We start from the raw sequence: 15,867 nt of genomic DNA on the forward strand, positions 1-15,867 counted from the left end.
GCCCTGACCTGCCACCCTACCCACTTGGTCCAACTGCTTGAATGCACAGGCTGTTCTGCATGGACACGCCTGACCCTTCCTGGATTGTCCCTCAGTACAGAAGGGAGGCCCAGCTGGGGTAAGGGCCTAGTGGCAGCAGACTGCTCCCACCAGTGAAGGTCTGGCCTCACTCCCTTTCAGAAGGCCTCTGGTGCCATCCTAGACAGGGGAAGTTGGGCACAAGAGCAGCCAGCTGGTATCCACCAACTCATGCTCCCTCCAGTGCAGAGGGACCCAAGCCTGAAGCCAGCCCAGGCACTAACCCTTTCTGTGCTCTCCTTTCCTGCAGACTGTGCAGGGGTGGCTGTTTGCTTGCATGTCATTTCACTCTTTGTTGCCCCAACAGTGTCCGTGAGAATCGCCAGCTGAGCCAACCCTGCGTGAGCTGCTCAGACCCCAGTGCCCCTTCCCCTCACTGCTTTGTGCTGGGTTTCCCCATCTCTCACACACACACACACGACTCCAGGTTATAAACAAGATTTGTGTGACCTTTATTCTGATTGGTGACCTCAGAGATACATTCCACAGTCAGAGTAATCAGAGCACAGGTGACAGTTACAGCCCAGCTCCAGAGCTGGGCATGCAGCACTGCTGGGCCAGCTAGGGTTAGGGGTCAAGCCACAAGTCAGCCAGGAACAATGGGGTCTCTGCTGCTGTAACACTGGGGCTAGCTCCAGGTGCAATGCACTTCCTAGCTCCTCCACCCCTGGTGAGAGCACAGCACACAGCTGCTCCTGCCCCTCAGGTGGACCACCAGCTAGCTGACAATGCCCTGTCCCAAGTCCTGGGGTGACAGGGCAGGGTATTGCAACCCTTTCTTCACAGCCCCAGCTGGGCAGCATTCTGCCTGCATCCCAACTACTGGTGCCTGGGACATCATGTTACATATTTCCTTACTAGCACAGGAGAGTTACTCAGACAATACACAGACAGCTCTGCAGCACAAGCACAGGATTAGAAACAAGACACTTGCTAACAGGCCTTACAGCTGAGCAGCTAGATGGAGCCCTGCAAGGGAGATTTTTGGTCCTAAGGACTATTGACAGATCAGCAAGAGCCACTGGCCTGGGTACCTGGAATGCAAGAATTGGGTTTGCTGCTTCAGACAGAGCCCCAAGCCCCAGGGAGGAGAGATCTGGCTGGCTGCTAGCCACCATGGCTTTGGCACTTAGCTTTGACAGAAGTGTGGGAGGTGGCAGCCTTGATTGGTCCCAATATCAATCTAGACAGTTATTTGGTGCATATGGAAATGAAGTTTGGTCCCCACAGAACTAGGGTTTAAGTTTAGGGGAGTTCTGGGTCTTGCACCCAGTGTGCAATATTGGGGACAAAGGCCCCCCTCCAGGATTCTGGAATGGGGAACTTTGAATGAAGACTTTCAGGGCATGAGGCCCTGGCAGGTTTCACTGTGGCAGTTTGCAGGGGGTGTTCAAGGCACCACTCCCCAATATTCTAGACTGTAGACAAATACATTAAACCCTAGAGAGGAGGGGGAAGGGATGGTGGAGAGGAAGTGCTGCCAAGCTGGGCTGATCAGAGGATCTGGCGTGGCATCCCATAGCCTGTCATGCCTGCTTGCGATGCACCTCGGTTGGTGCCCATCTGCAGCCCAATCACATTCTGACCCTCCTTCAGCTTGTCTTTAGAGAAGTCACGGCGGTTCTCCTGGGATTTCCTGGGGGTGAGGAACACATGAGTCAGCCTGGAGGGATCATAGGAGAGCTCCTGGGTGGCACCTAATAGCTAGGCAGCATTGTGTGCTGAAGAGGAGTGGCCCACACTGCACTGTGGAAGGGAAGCGGAGTGGGGCCCAGTGACAGCTCCGCCTTCCTTGTATTGGCTACATGACAGGACCTTCCAGGACAGTCAGGCTGGATGAGCCAACACCCTGTCCCTCTGTAGAGTGACTGAGGCCTAAGTCCCCAAGCCAGTCACAGACTGAGCCCCAGAATCCCTCTTGCAGGTGGGGGGAGGGGGGCAGCAGAGCACTGGGAGGGGCTTGTACTGCCTCTATTCATCCTGCTGGGAGAGGTGGCTCCTGCCCAGCTCCATTCCCTGCCTGGAGAGTAGAATCCCACTTCTAGTGACTCCAAGTCAGTTAAAGACAGGAGCCCCAAAGCCGACTGATCCCAGGACTGGGCCACGCCCGCTTGGCTGACCACCCACCACATTGGCTGATTTTCTGTTACTCTCAGCAGTTCAAGAACCACTTACTTGGGGAACCAGTTGGGGTCTCCAACAAACAACCCATCTTGCTTTGTTACAGCCAAGCCCCCCAGGTTCATCAGGGTCCTCTGCACACAGGCCATGTTCTTTCCTGGCAGGGACGAGAGCGCATGAGTGATGTGCCATGGTTTGACCCCTAGGTGTATTCAGCATAGAGCCCAGGCAGCACTTGGAGAGGGTCAGTAACCCAACCCTACCTGCCAGGGCAGCCTGTTGCTCATCTCAGTCCACCCCCAAGCTCTCTGGCCCACATGATGGGCCACCTGTAGAGCCCTGGCCAGGGTTCAAGATAAGCAGCCATTCCAGAGAATGGTGGCAATATCATCCCTCTCTCCTGGGTCCAAGCACAGCCTTTGGATGTGACAGGCTGGCTGTGTTCGGCAGAAACATCTGCTGACCCCCGCTAGCAGGTGTAGAGCCTGCTGGGAAAGGGTCAAATGAGCTCTGTGAACTCAGAGGCAGGAGACCCACTGTTCCACCAATATACAAGGCAGGCAGGAGAAGATCTAGGACATGGACTGAGTCACCCTGAGGAGGATCCCCAGGATAAGCAGAGCCTGGGGAGGCAGCCTTCTGCTGATGCAGTCACACCCCATGAAAGGGGTGAGGGTGAGTTTGGATTTCTGCACAGCACAAGGGCTGGATCTAGGGCAGGCTGCTTGTGTGGAGCTTCCAACTCAGAGGATCCCTGCTCATCCCCATGCTAGGGGTTAAGCCTCCCACATAAGCCAGGGCAGTATTGTGCCAGGCCAACCCTTCCCCCCAGCTCTCCCTACCTTCCCAGAGGTCCACAGTCTGGAAGATGTCAGTGGGAGCAATGCCATATTGCTCAGCAGCCCGCAGGAACTGGGCGATCTGTTCCATCTGCTTGAAGGCCTTGTTTGAGGGATCGGTGTTGGCAACAGGCCCCTGGCCCTTCGGGTAGAGGCTGTTGATGAGTTTGCAGAGCACCTGGGCAGGAAGAAGGACATGGATAAACCCAGGACTGTTTGAGCTGGTCTCAATAGCAGTCTCCACAGCACCCTGTATCTGGGCACAGGTCCATCCGCAGGGTTTACTTCAGGGCAGAGTTCCCCGCTTGTTAGCATAGCCAGCGTGTGCCTGGGAGTGCTCCAGTCCTGCTGGGGAAGGCTCAAGGGGCAGTAGGGAGGACCTGGTGCCTCTGATCTATAGAGCTGTGCTGTCCCTGCACAGAGACCCTGGAGAATGCTTGTATCTCATTGCCCCATCAAAGAGGGGGAATTGCCTGGGGCTCCAGCTCTCTGGAAGGGAAGGGACACCCCAGCTCATGCAAGAAAGTCCAAGCTGCTAGGGCACACGGGGGATCCTTCCACCCCAGTGATACTTACTGTGCCATCTTTCAACCACTCCTGGAATTTCTCTTTCCCAGGCTCAGGTGGCTGGATGCCCCCACACTGTGCCAGGATCCACTGGGTGAGGATCTGCTCCAACTCTGGATCATACTGCTTGTCAATCCTCTGCTGAACCTCCCAGCTGAGTCCGTAGGCTGGTCCCCTGTTTGCCATGGCAACGGTGCAGTGTCTGCAGGGCCAACAGACAGGGCAGGTGAGTGAGATGCCCTCTACAGTCTGAGCCATGACACAGCAGCACAGGCTGGCAGAGCCAGGATCCATCAGCCAGACTCAATTGGTACCAAGGGCTCAGCCCCTTTGGCCACCCCAGGGCAGAGTTGATCCTGGCTGGCTGTGGATTAGAGGCTGCCCAGGGAACACCCCCACTGCTGAGTTTGGGGGTCTCTACTACAGCAGGGCACACATGCCAAAGGCCAGGGACAGACTTCCCTGGCTTGCAGGAGGCAGCCCTGTTCTGCAGTCCCAAAGCTAGGCCTTCCCAGAGCAGGAGCAGCATGTGCTGGGGCTGGTCACAGTCAGAGAGGTTGCAGCATCCTCCCTGCAAGCCAGCTCCACAAGCAGTGGGCATTCAGGCCAGTCAAGGAAGGATCTGCTTTTGCACCACTCTGCACAGGCACAGCCAGAAAGCCCTGTCCACTCCCCAGCAAAGGTGCACATGCTCTAGGCCCATTTCCTGGTGGGGAGGAGAGCCCTGGACCTGTGCTTGCAGTGCTGGGCTTCTCCCATCCAGCTCAAGACCTCATCAAGCCAGCAGGGAGGAGATCCTGGGTTCAGCTGATTGAGCTCTTGAGATCCCAGCCCCCAGCACAGCATCCTGCATGCAACCTCACACCCTGTTCTCTCCAGAGGGGAGAGCACAGCAGTGCTCCTCCCTCCCCTGCAGCTCTGAGCCCCAGTAAGTGCTGGCCTATATGAAGTTGTGCTGATGCCAGGTTGTGTCCCCCTTCCCCAGGGTTTGCAAGCGACACACACCATGACAGGGCTGGCACCACCTGGTGTGCCTTCCAGATAGAGGGAGCCCCCTACATCCCCTGGCTGGGAGCAGACAGGAGTAAGAGCTGGGACCACCCCACCCATGGAAATCCTGCATCTAGGCAGATCAGGGGCTGACTGAGCCTGCAGAGGGAAGCCTAGCACCCAGGTTCCACCTACAGACCAGTCACTGCACACAGAAACACTCCATGGAGCCCCCCACCCATCCCTCTGCCCACACAGGACCCCCAGCTCAAGGGACTGCCTCTGCTGGACCTCATCACAGCACAGGGTCACTGAGCACCCCGCAGTGCCCATCACCAGCCCAACAGGCTCCTGCTGCAGAGCAAGTCTCTCCAAAGACACTCCCAGCAGCCAGCTCCCCACAGCATGGGACATGCCAGCGCCAGCAGCAAGAGGGAGGCTCTTGTACAGTTCCCTGGGCTACTGAGCCAGTCTACAGGGAGGCCCCACCCTACAGCTGACTGTCAGGGGCATTGATTGGAGACTCTGCCTCCTGGCAAAGTGCAAGGCAGAGGGATGTGCTCCTGGCACTCACCACAGACCCTCCCCCAGCCCAGGGCTGCCTTTTTGGCAGGCCCTTACCCCAGGGTAAGGAAGCGCTGCTGGGATTCTCTTTGCTTTAGAGGGATGGTGAGACCTCACCTGCTGTGTGACAGGGATGGGCTCCAGACATGGCTTCCCCCTTCCCACACCCACTTCCTGGGTCTGCTATTCCAAGACTGGATCCCTTCAGCTTTTGGGGCACTGTAGGGTCAGCACCAGTCAGGTGCACCTCTGCATTGATGCTCTGTTGGGCCCATTCAGATTCAGCATGTCAGCACCTCCCCCCTACATACACACAGCCCCCCACCTGGAGGGGAAGCCTGCTCTACACGGTCAGGGCAGTTGGATTTCAGGGCAGAAGAGGAGATGAGAACATGGTGGATCACGATTGTAAAAGAAGCTGCCGCTGCCTTGGCTGCGGCTGGGACCAGGCTCTCTCCAGATGGTGGGAAAGTGCCTGCCCTAGAGCCAGTCTCCCGCCCATCCCATACACTGGGTGCCGTATCAGGAAAGTCAACAGCCCTGCTGTCCAGGCACATTCCAGCCCTAATCTCTGGAACGCAGCTATGTGTCGGGGCCAAGCGGGACACGCCAGGGCCTCAGCCCAGCCCCAAGCTGCCTGAGGAGCCCAGCAGCTGTTCTGCAGGGACAAGAGAGCTGCCTAACTCCACAGGCTGCTATAGGGAGCCTTAGAGGGAACCAGGGCCCCAGGTCAGGGCAGAGCATCTGGCTGGGGCTGCCAGTCCAGCCCTTCACTGGCTCTCAGCTGACACCCCATGTAAGGTGATAGGTGCTGCCCCCTCCCTACTTGCTGGGATGGTCAAGCTCAATTCCACTTGTTCTGCTTCCTCTGCCCAGGCCAGCTGGGGGCAGGCTGGTGTCTCAGATGGCGGCAGGCTTTGGGGAAGAAGTGGGATGAATGAGCTGCAGCTCTGATACAATCCACCCCATTGCTCCACTGCCCACCACCTCTAATCACACTTGCACCTCTGGGTGAGGCCTGGGCTGGAGTTCTCAGCCAGGAGACCTCATGGCCTCTGCAAGGGCTGCCAGCATCACCACGTGGAGCAGGGGAGTGTTGCTTGGCCAGGCAGTGACAGGTGCTACAAGACAGAGTGAGACTGCAAGTGGTGCCATACAACAATGCTGCACTCAGCAAATGGCTTTCCTGGGCAGGACAGCCTTGAGATTCCTGCCTCACAACATGGGAGTGAGAAGCTGCAAGCTCTGCCCCAGGTGCAGGCTGAAAATAGAGCAGCTGTAGGGCTTCAACACAGGACCCTGGCATTCATAGCATATGGGTAAGATGGAGGCAGACGGGGCCATGCCCAGGAGCTGCAGAGGAGAAGGCTGGACTGTAGGGAGGGCAGCCGGTGGTGCTGGGCAGGGGGAAGACCCCTGCCCGGATTGTGAACGTAGGCAGTTCTGTTGTGGCTCCTGGAGGGAGCAAGCAGCAGTATTTGATGTGCCAAGCCTGGGTACCCATCCATACCTATAGAACAGCTCTAGCAAAGTCATGGAGAGAGCATGCGTGCAAGCTGGTCCTTGCAGGGACTTCTGGCCCATGCTGGACACAGTGGGCAGGACAACAGCCCACCACCCTCTAGATTCAACCAGGAACCAAAAAGCCTCAACAATCCTGCCAGGCCAGTCCCCTCTCCCCAGCCTTGAGGCAGGGCTGAGCCAACAGCCCCCACCATGACGCTGCACCAACACTTCCTGGACAGCAGTTTATCACCCTTGCAGGGCACTTCCTACCCAAGCAACTCCTCCCCACAGCATCCATGGCAGACCCCACTCCCAGGCACCACCCTGGGAGCAGGAAGTGGTGGGGGGGGTCGCAGGGGAAGTGTTATTTCAGCTCCCCACTCATTCTACAGGGAGAGGCTCCACAGGGGCCAGCTGGGAAGGAAGTAATCAGCATTTGCTGGTCCCTGACCTGGTGCCAGATGGGAGCAGTCTTTCCAGGGATCCCCATTATTTATAGAGCCCCACTCCTCCCTGACCCCACTGCTCCTGCCCACTTTCCCAGCAGCTCAGTCAGGAGGAGCTCCTTATAATCCTGACCCTCAGTTGAACAAGGGAACAGCACAACCCAGAGACACAGGGGGAGCCAGCCTGCTAGGTGCCCACACCTGTCACTATGGAGCAGACCTTGCAAGGCCCCTGGTGGACCCAGCACCCACTCATCCTGTGGAATGTTTGCAGAGTTGGGAAATGGCTCTGGGGCCCAGACTCATGTGGGGGAGGGGTGAATCACTCCCAGCCAGGGACAATTGCTATTGAGCAACTTGGCAATTTAATCATGTCTGGAGATTGTCAGTAGTTTGGCTCCCTCCAGCCTCCCTCCTTATCCCTCAGTGTCACTGAGACTAGCAGCTAAGGGGAAGGGGCGAGGATGCCACAAGTCAGGGATGCTGCAGCTCTGGGCATCATTCCTGGGGCAGGAAGCAGGCCCTCCCCCAGCAGGTCTGGTGCCAATATGGCATGGGTGGGGTGGGAGTGCTCTCATGCACCCATCTGGGCAGGGGTTCCCAGGCACACACAGGAGGGAGGGGTGCTATTCCAGAGCTGGAAAGCCATGCACTCTACTTCCCCCTCCCTTCCCCCAGCTGCAGATACCTGGGGAAAGGGCCTGAGCCTCTGTGCTAAGGTGGCCTGAAATGCTCTTTCCAGAGAGGTACTTGAGCACTTGGGGTGGGTGAGGGGTGAAGCCGTTAATCTCCTGAACCTCCAACACTGTGGATCCTGCCAGGCCTGGGGCTGTTGGGTTTCACTATTGCTGCCCTGAGCACTCACCCAGCTTGCTGGGCACAGGGGAAGGTTTGAGCCACTCCCCAAGCTTGTCTGAGAAAGCAGCTGCAGTACAAACCTGATGTCCCACTGGCTCTGTTCCCCCAACCCTGGACTTACCAACCCTCATCAGTGGCCCCTGCCTGCCTGTCCTTGGCAGTCCCCCAAACCCCAGCCACAGCCAGTGCTGACCCCTGCACCAGGTGAGTCTGTAGAGGGCAGCCACTACCGCAGAGCCAGCATTCCTGAGGCAGAGACCATCTGCCCCCAGTGAGGTGCCCACAAGGCTGACAGGTTGGAGGGGGAACCCAGCTCAGCAGCAGTGGAATTGCTGCTCTGGGTCTGCACCCTGCCTCTGCAGCTCCCCAAAGCTGGCAGGTCTGAGGCAGGACAGCCAGAGGGGTGCAGACACACCCAGCTGGGAGCCCTTCACACAAAGGAGCCAGCCCTGAGGGATCCAGCCCCTCCCTGCCACATGCCAACTCCCAGTCTTCTCTCCTGCAGGCAGCTCCTTCCAGTTCAATGCAGCTGGCCAGAACCACCCACACAATGGGAAACAGATGGTGGCAAGTCCTGTCACAGCCTGTTCCAGAAGCTCCTCAGGTTGCACTGTGGTGGGTGGGTGGGTTGTCCCCCCCTTGCCCACCACCCTGTGCAGGGAGCCCAGCTCTCTAAGCAGGTCTTGTCTTGAAAGCTGGCTAGGAGAAGTGAGCTAGCTCACCACTGGGTCCCAGCCTGTTCAGGGGCAAGAGCAGCCAGTCCACTCAGAATGGGCAGAGCCATAATCATCCTCCCGGGTCAGACCTAGCCAGGCTCCAGGCAGTCACTACAGCCTGGCGTCCATCACACTCCTCTGTGGCATGCAGTCCGGGAGCACAAGCGTACAGCTCCCATGGGGAGGGGGTGTGGAAGATCTGGGGCAGCACTGCTAGCACCTTCCCTACTATATCAGCTCTGCAGAGACCATCTCATGCCCACACTTGCACCATGCAGGTTAGACTGTCAGGTAGTATTCCTGGGAAGCCAGCACCTCCTCAGCGCTTATGCAGATCTAGCTCCTTTCAGGCACATGCTCACTGAACCATGAAGGGGCCACTTAACAGGAGGCCAGATGCTGCCTGACTCACTGCTCATCACTGAGCCAAGTTTAACTTCTGCACCCCTCATTAGTTTCACATTCTCAAGCTCAGGACACTCCAGGGCATGTGGGAACTTCTGCCCAGTCCAGCCCCTTATGTGGATGCTTTAAGCAGGAATGTTCTCAGAAGATGGGGTTTGCTTCCCCTGCAGTAGGGGTTACATCTGTTTGTTACATGCCAGGCCAGTAGCTGGTCATAAACTGGACCTGAGCCAGGAGATGAGCTGGTGCCACCAATTCTGCAGTTCATCCTGACGGGTGTTGGGAGCTGTTGGTACAACACAGCTTTGTCCTAGCATGTCAGGGAAGAAGGAAACCTACATCATCTCATTTCCCAGAACAGTCCCTACCTGTGAGCCATCACAGCCACGTGAGTATGCCGGGGGGTTAGACAGGGAGCCAGGCTGCCTCAGCCACACAGCCAAGCGCATGGTCATATCTAGGACCAGAGGATGTGGTGCCCCGGCAGGTTGGGCAGCTGACTGGCAAGCAGCTAGCAGGGGGACTTGGTTATTCACCATGCTCCCTTCCTGAACACATACTCCCAATGTGTGCATGGGACATAATGACCATTCTGTCCTTAAGCAGGATGAAAGGGGGTGCCACAAGCTGTACCCCAACCCCCTCCCACACCCAGACTCCCTCCGTTGGGTAGTAGAATTTGACTAACACCCCCCCTCCTGATGCTAAATAAAGCTTCCTGTGTTTAGCTTCAAAGTGTTTGACACTGATGGAGGCAACATCCTGTACCCAAAGATCTAGCCAGCCAGATGAGCAACATCAGCCAATGACTGGAAACTGAAATCAAAGGGCTAATGGAAAAGCAACAGCAGATTAAATGAAGGTAATTAGCCACTAAGTAGATTGGCAAGGGATGTGGGGATTCTACATCACATGGAGATTTTACATTGAGCTCAGCTGGCAGTTCTGGGCTGGAGGCAAGAATCCCTGGCTGGGAGGCTCTGACCTGTGCTAAGCAGTCATAGACCAATGTTGCTTTAATTGAGTTCCAGCAGAATCTTGTTGTCTGGAGAGCATTAGGCTACACTGGCCCATTGTTCACTTGCAGTCTGGACATGGGCAGCAAACTGGACACCCTGCACAATGGGACTGGGCCAGTTGTCTCCAAGCCAGTGTGTTATGCCACACCCTTCCCTGGAAACATGGGCAGAGGCCATACCTGTCCCCTGAGACCAGCCACTGCTAGAACCCACAAGCTGGCTGGAGATTTGTTTGCACCCTTTACATTCTCTGGGTACAGACATTCCCTCACTCTATTTGTGCTTCAACCTGCCCCCAAGTGGAACTTTGAGAAGCTGATTGAGGAGGGCTGTCCCCAGAGCCTCCCACCCCCATGCCAAGCCTTTAAGGGTCAGAGCCCACTTCCACGGCAGCTCACCAGCATGAGTGTAGCTTTGCAGAGTTAGAGCAACAATCAAGTGGGGAACAGCCTGCACTGGGCCCAGGGCTCAGACAGAAGCAAGAGGGCTGAGAGGGAGGAGAGCACCACACTTCCCATAAGATTAGTGGGACAGACCCTGGTGCTTAGCTAGAGGCTCTTGGCAAGGATTCTCTGAGGACAGGCCCCAGAAAAGGTATGAAGGGGGATTAGAAGGGCCCCTGCCCAGGTCAGTGGCCTTACCTGGGAAGCCACAGAACAGGTGGCTGAGCTTCTGGAGAGGGGTTGCAGAGAGGGCAGCCATCAGGCCCAGCCTGGAGTGGCTATGAAAGGCAGCTCCTCAGGAGCATTAACAGCACTGGGCTCCAGGCCAAGGATCAGCAGTAACTGAAATTGGTGGAGACAGGCCTGATTTCCTGCCACAGATGGAGTCTGCTGGTGACAGGAGCACTCTGCAAGGGGAGGCTGGAAGATGAGATAGCCCTGGGGGAGGGGAGAGGATGCTACTGAATCCGGCAGAGCAGAAAGCAGCCACCAGAGTTTAGCACCCAAGTGGCCAGGAAGTGATAAGCCCTCAGGGGAACTGATCTCCCGCCCCCCCGCCCCACCCCCCACACATCTGAGCAGGGAGGGCGAGTTGCAGCTGCTGAAATCCCCACAAACAGGAAACCCCCTGGAAGTGTGGGTGGGTCCCTGAGGATGTTGCCATGACAACATAACAAGCCAGCTACAGACCCAAGGGCACCAAAAGGGCAGGGTACAGACATTAGGTCCCATGAGGGCAGCATGTTCATGTGGGCACATCAGAGTACAGGGCTCCACAAGGCATCTGGGCAGAGACACCCCAACATGAGGGGCTCTGGCTAAGCTGCCAAGGAGGGGAGCGAGCCAGCAAGAGGGTACAAGCCCCACGCTGGGCCCTTGGGCAGAGAGCCTGGCTGGTGAGCAGCAGCTCAGGACAGGGAAGAAAAGCCCCCCCAAGGAGTTTGGACCAGCTCTGTTTTGGACTGTCACTCCCCCACCCTTGAGAGCCCAGGGGGAGGAGCTAGGATTACCACCTGGTTGCTGCTAGACCTGCCTGGCCAGTTTTGTAATGATTTGCTAGTTAAAAAAGTGGATTAAATTAAGTGTGGCTCTAAAGATTAGCTATCCCACAGTACTGTCAAATGTTAACAGTTTCTGTGTGAGCTAAGGATGCTGCAGTCTTCCCACTTCTGCAGTTTAAGTAAGAAATTGATGTTATCAGTCTTCTCTGTGTTCTCTAGATACTGTAAGTGGCAGTTGAAGGGAGGGGGGTTGCAGAGTTCCCTTGTGGTTGGGGGTGCAGCAGGCTTCCTTGGGGGCAGTGCTGATATTTTTGCATTTCAAAAAAGGTAGTAACTCTAAGAGGAACCAACAGAGCCTGCACCTTCAGCTGTTGAGACTGCCAAGGTGTGGGAAGGCCATGATCCCCATAGAGGTCAGGAGGAAGAAAGGGCCCCACCACAGAAGCCACACTACTCACACCCCTCCTCCTGCCACCCCCACATCCACTCACTTCCAGCTTATGTTCTTGAGGGCACTGACCCTGGCTTCAGCTGGGAGAGCCTGCAGCACCCAAGCCACAAGGAGACTCAGCCATGCACACACTGCAGCTCTCTTGGCTTTCAGGTCAGCTCTTTGGAGCCTGCTGGCTTAATAGGGTGCTGTAGGTGGGCTAGTGGGGGAGGCAGTAGGGATTACTGGGGGGGGGGGAGGGGAGGAGAGTCTCTCTGCTTCCCCCCTCCCACCCCAGAGCTGCAGATTCTCCCTGCTCAGAGCTTTGCCACCCAGGATTAGCACCTCCACCCAGCAGAGCTCTCCTGGGACTCTAGTCAGGGCAGGGCTTCTTGCCCCAGCCACTCCAGCCTGGAGTTCCCAGAACTGAGCACCTTGGAGGCAGGAGAAGTATGTGGTGGCCTTCACAAGCCAGATCGTCATCTCATGAAACTTTAGAAGGCACCCCCCTGCCCTTCAGGGGCTCAACCAGCTGCAGAGAGATGCTCATTACAGATGGGAATAAAAATGCCTGCTCCTGGGGAGGTGCCAGCAAGCAGCAGGTCGATTCACATGACCAGCAGCTGCTGTTTTATAAGGCAGTTTCACTTTATGGAGGCTCTCAATTCAGCTGTGAACAGATGCCGATAAAACATTCCAGCCCAAGAGCACAGGCTGTTAACATGGCTATTAATCTGCTGCCCCAGGACATGCTGCCGCCCTCCCCTGAGCCTTCGCAAGCCCAGGCCTGCTGTATGACATTGGAGCTTGCCAAACTGGGAGCTGGACAAGGCCTTTTCCCTCTTTTAGTCACGCTGAAGGCAGGGCTGTTACATGTTCCTAGCCATCAGGTAGCCTGGGACCAGAGAGCCCATCCTGCTTCCAAGCACCCATCTGGATTTGCTGCTGTCCCACAAGAGGTGCCAATAAAGGGTTAAAGTGATTGCTCTAACCCCCATTCATCTGCTACCTGCAATACCCTCTCCCTGACCCCAGAACCCTGCACAGAGTGCTAGAGAAGGACAAACCCAGGAACCAACACACCCCCATGCTAGGACCAGTCCAATTCCACAGCAGTGTCATTGGCTCAGGAGGCCATTCCACAGGAGCCATTTACACAGCACTGGAACCACTTCCACTGTGCCACTGCAGTGGCTGTGGTTATATCAGAAAAAAGGTACAGCTGCAGCCCTGTCATACAGACTAGCTATGCTAGCAGGGGAGGCACCTCTAAACCAGTAGCACAGGATCCACACTGGAGGACTCAGCTGATTTAGCTACTGCTGAGCCTCACCCTATCCAGAACAGCTCCATTGGTACAAATAGTCTGCTAGATGACTGGTTCTCAGCCTTTCCAGGCTCCCATCCGCCTTTCAGGAGTTTGATTTGTTTGCATACCACAAACTTCCCCTCGCTTAAGAGCTACTTGCTTACAAAACCAGACAAAAATACAAGTGCCACAGCACACTATTACTGACTCATCTTCAGTACCTAAATATAATTACTTACATTTCAGTGCATAGTATATAAAGCAATATAAACAAGTCACTGTCTGTATGATATTTTAGTTTGCATTGACTTTGCTGGTCCTTTGTGTAGCCTGGTGGAACACTAGACTTACCTAGATGAGTATCAACCCAGGTACACACATCCTAGTTGATAACTACTGTGTTAGCCCAGGCCTTCCTTGCCTCTCATCAGGGGCTGCCCAAGCTCTTCAGGGAGCTATTTTCACACCACAGCCTGAGAAAAGCAGCCTGGAGGCTATGGATGAAGTGCAGCCACTTCACACTGTGCTGGAGTGGATGTCAGGCATGGCCACACCCTGACCAGCTAGGGCAGGAGGGAAAGAGCTTAGGAGCTGAAGAGCTCACTCATTATTTGAGCTCTGGGTCAAAGCAGCATTAGCCTGCCTGAGGGACCAGCTGTGGCTGTTTCAACTGGCCCATCCCTCAGAGGAGGACAAAGGCTTCATATGTCTCCACTGCTCACAACCATTTTGGAATCAGAGTGCTGGAAAGGGACCAGCGTCCAGGGAATTGGGTCAGACCCAGAAGCGCTGCTAGTTTTTCCTTTTCTGGAGAAGAGGGCCCAGGCTGGGAGACTGTTTTGAGCATGAAGTCGTCAGCCCCGCACTGGCCTTTGTAACCACTGTGCTGCTTGCCAAGCTGGGGAGCTCATGGCAGCCAGAGGAGAGCAGGCCTGGTGCCAGGAGCAGCAGCACAAGCAGCCACTTTGCAGAAGTTCCCTGATTTCTAAGTTTGTTGTAGCAACAGGCTGCGAGCTCCAGCAGAGGGGTCATGATCCCCGATGAGACAGCAGTTTCTGCACTAGAGACCCAGACTTTCCCCACAGCACCCGAGCGCCTTCGCCAGCGCCCTCCCAGAGATGGACGAAGTAGCTATCACACCTATCCAGCTCCCCTCTGTGGGGGGCGCACTGGTTCGCTCGCTCCAGCCGAGAGAGATTTAACAGCACCCTCTGCCCCAGAGCCTGCAAACAAGGGGTCCTGGAGCAGCCTTCGCTGGCAGCGACACCGAGCAAAGCCGCCACCAGCTTTAAGAACCCACCCAGTAGCACGACCGAGGTCCGGGTCCACACCTCCAGCCCCAGGCACACCAAGCCAGGAGCTCAGCCCAGCCCCAGGGCAGGCCGGCCGCCTGCTGTTCCGACACGTGGGAAGCCTGCGCCGGGGCAGCGACTGCTCGATCAGCCGGCAGCATAACGCTCGCTGCGCACTAGTGGCAGGCAGCGCACCTGGCCCCGCGGCGCGGCCCGGCCCCGGCTTCCAGTAGCCAGACGGGCAGGACCCGGGAACAGCCCCGCATACCGGCTGTTTTCACCGGGACCCAAACCTGCCCGTCCCGTCCACGGAACGAGACTTCGGGGACTCGCCAGTTCCTGGTCTGGAGCAACCGCGGGGAGCTGCCCGGGGCGCGGTACCTACAACAGTTCCCGGGAAAGGGGGGGTAACCCCCAGCCCTAAGGGGTCCCGCGCTCGGCCCCGAGACAAGGTACATTCCCCCCGCACCCGGCCCGGCCCCACCTTCCCTGCACGGAGCAGCCCCGGCCCGGAGCCTCCTAGCGGGGGGTGCCCCACCCAGCCCCGGCGCGGCTCTGACCTGCTGGCGACGGCCTGGAGCTAGAGCGATGCGATGGGGCCGCACCCAGCCCGCGCGGCTATTTGAGGGCTGATGTCAGCGTCCGGGGACTGGGGGCGGTGCCGGGGGAAGGGACTTAAAGGGCCGGGAGGCGCCGGCCCCGCCTAGCTGCGAGGCGGGTGCGGTGATGCCAGGCGCTCCTCGGGGCTGGAGCCGCCTGGGTTGTGCCGGGCCCCAGGCGAGAGCTACATGCTTTGAACCTGCCTTTAGCAACGCTGCGTTTCCCTTCCCTGGGTCAAGCCCAGACGCCCTCACTCCTGCGGTGCCTTCCGGGGAGCAGTAGTGGGAAGCACCTGGGGAACCCACGCAGCCTCCTTGCACATTTCCCAAATCTGGGGATTTTTCAGTAAAATGTTTTGAATTAAAATTCCTAATTTCCCAAGTTGAAACATTTTACTTACAAATCCCCAGGTCCTGGGAAATTTCCCAGGATACAGAAGCACTGTAAAAAACATTATCTGGGAGTTTTTCACCAGGTTTGGAAAAAATTTACCACTAGGTTGGGAAAAGTTGGCCTCACAAGATAGAAGCACTGCCTCCTTGCCCTGGAGGCCAGGCTGTAACTGTCAGTTACTGACACACACCTGAGAATATTGTAGCTTTTCACAGCCCCCAGGCAGGGGTCTAGCTACAATCCCCAGACACACAACTCTGGGAAGGCAGGCTCAAGGTCTTGGCTCAGCC

The 15,867-nt window shown here is 56.8% G+C and overlaps 1 protein-coding gene across 1 annotated transcript; it reads right to left on the reverse strand.

The window, feature by feature from the left end:
- Positions 1–506: 506 nt before the first annotated feature.
- Positions 507–15,247, reverse strand: TAGLN2 (transgelin 2). Its single transcript, XM_032779493.1, has 5 exons — positions 15,145–15,247; positions 3,615–3,807; positions 3,042–3,216; positions 2,254–2,356; positions 507–1,714 (listed from the first exon to the last, which is right to left on the reverse strand). The coding sequence occupies exons 2-5, from the start codon at positions 3,789–3,791 to the stop codon at positions 1,573–1,575; spliced, it is 597 nt and encodes a 198-aa protein (XP_032635384.1). The 5' UTR covers positions 3,792–3,807; positions 15,145–15,247; the 3' UTR covers positions 507–1,572.
- Between the last annotated feature and the right edge of the window lie 620 nt (positions 15,248–15,867).

This window comes from Chelonoidis abingdonii, chromosome 11 (assembly GCF_003597395.2).
Source record: "Chelonoidis abingdonii isolate Lonesome George chromosome 11, CheloAbing_2.0, whole genome shotgun sequence".
NCBI classification, from domain to species: Eukaryota; Metazoa; Chordata; order Testudines; family Testudinidae; genus Chelonoidis; species Chelonoidis abingdonii.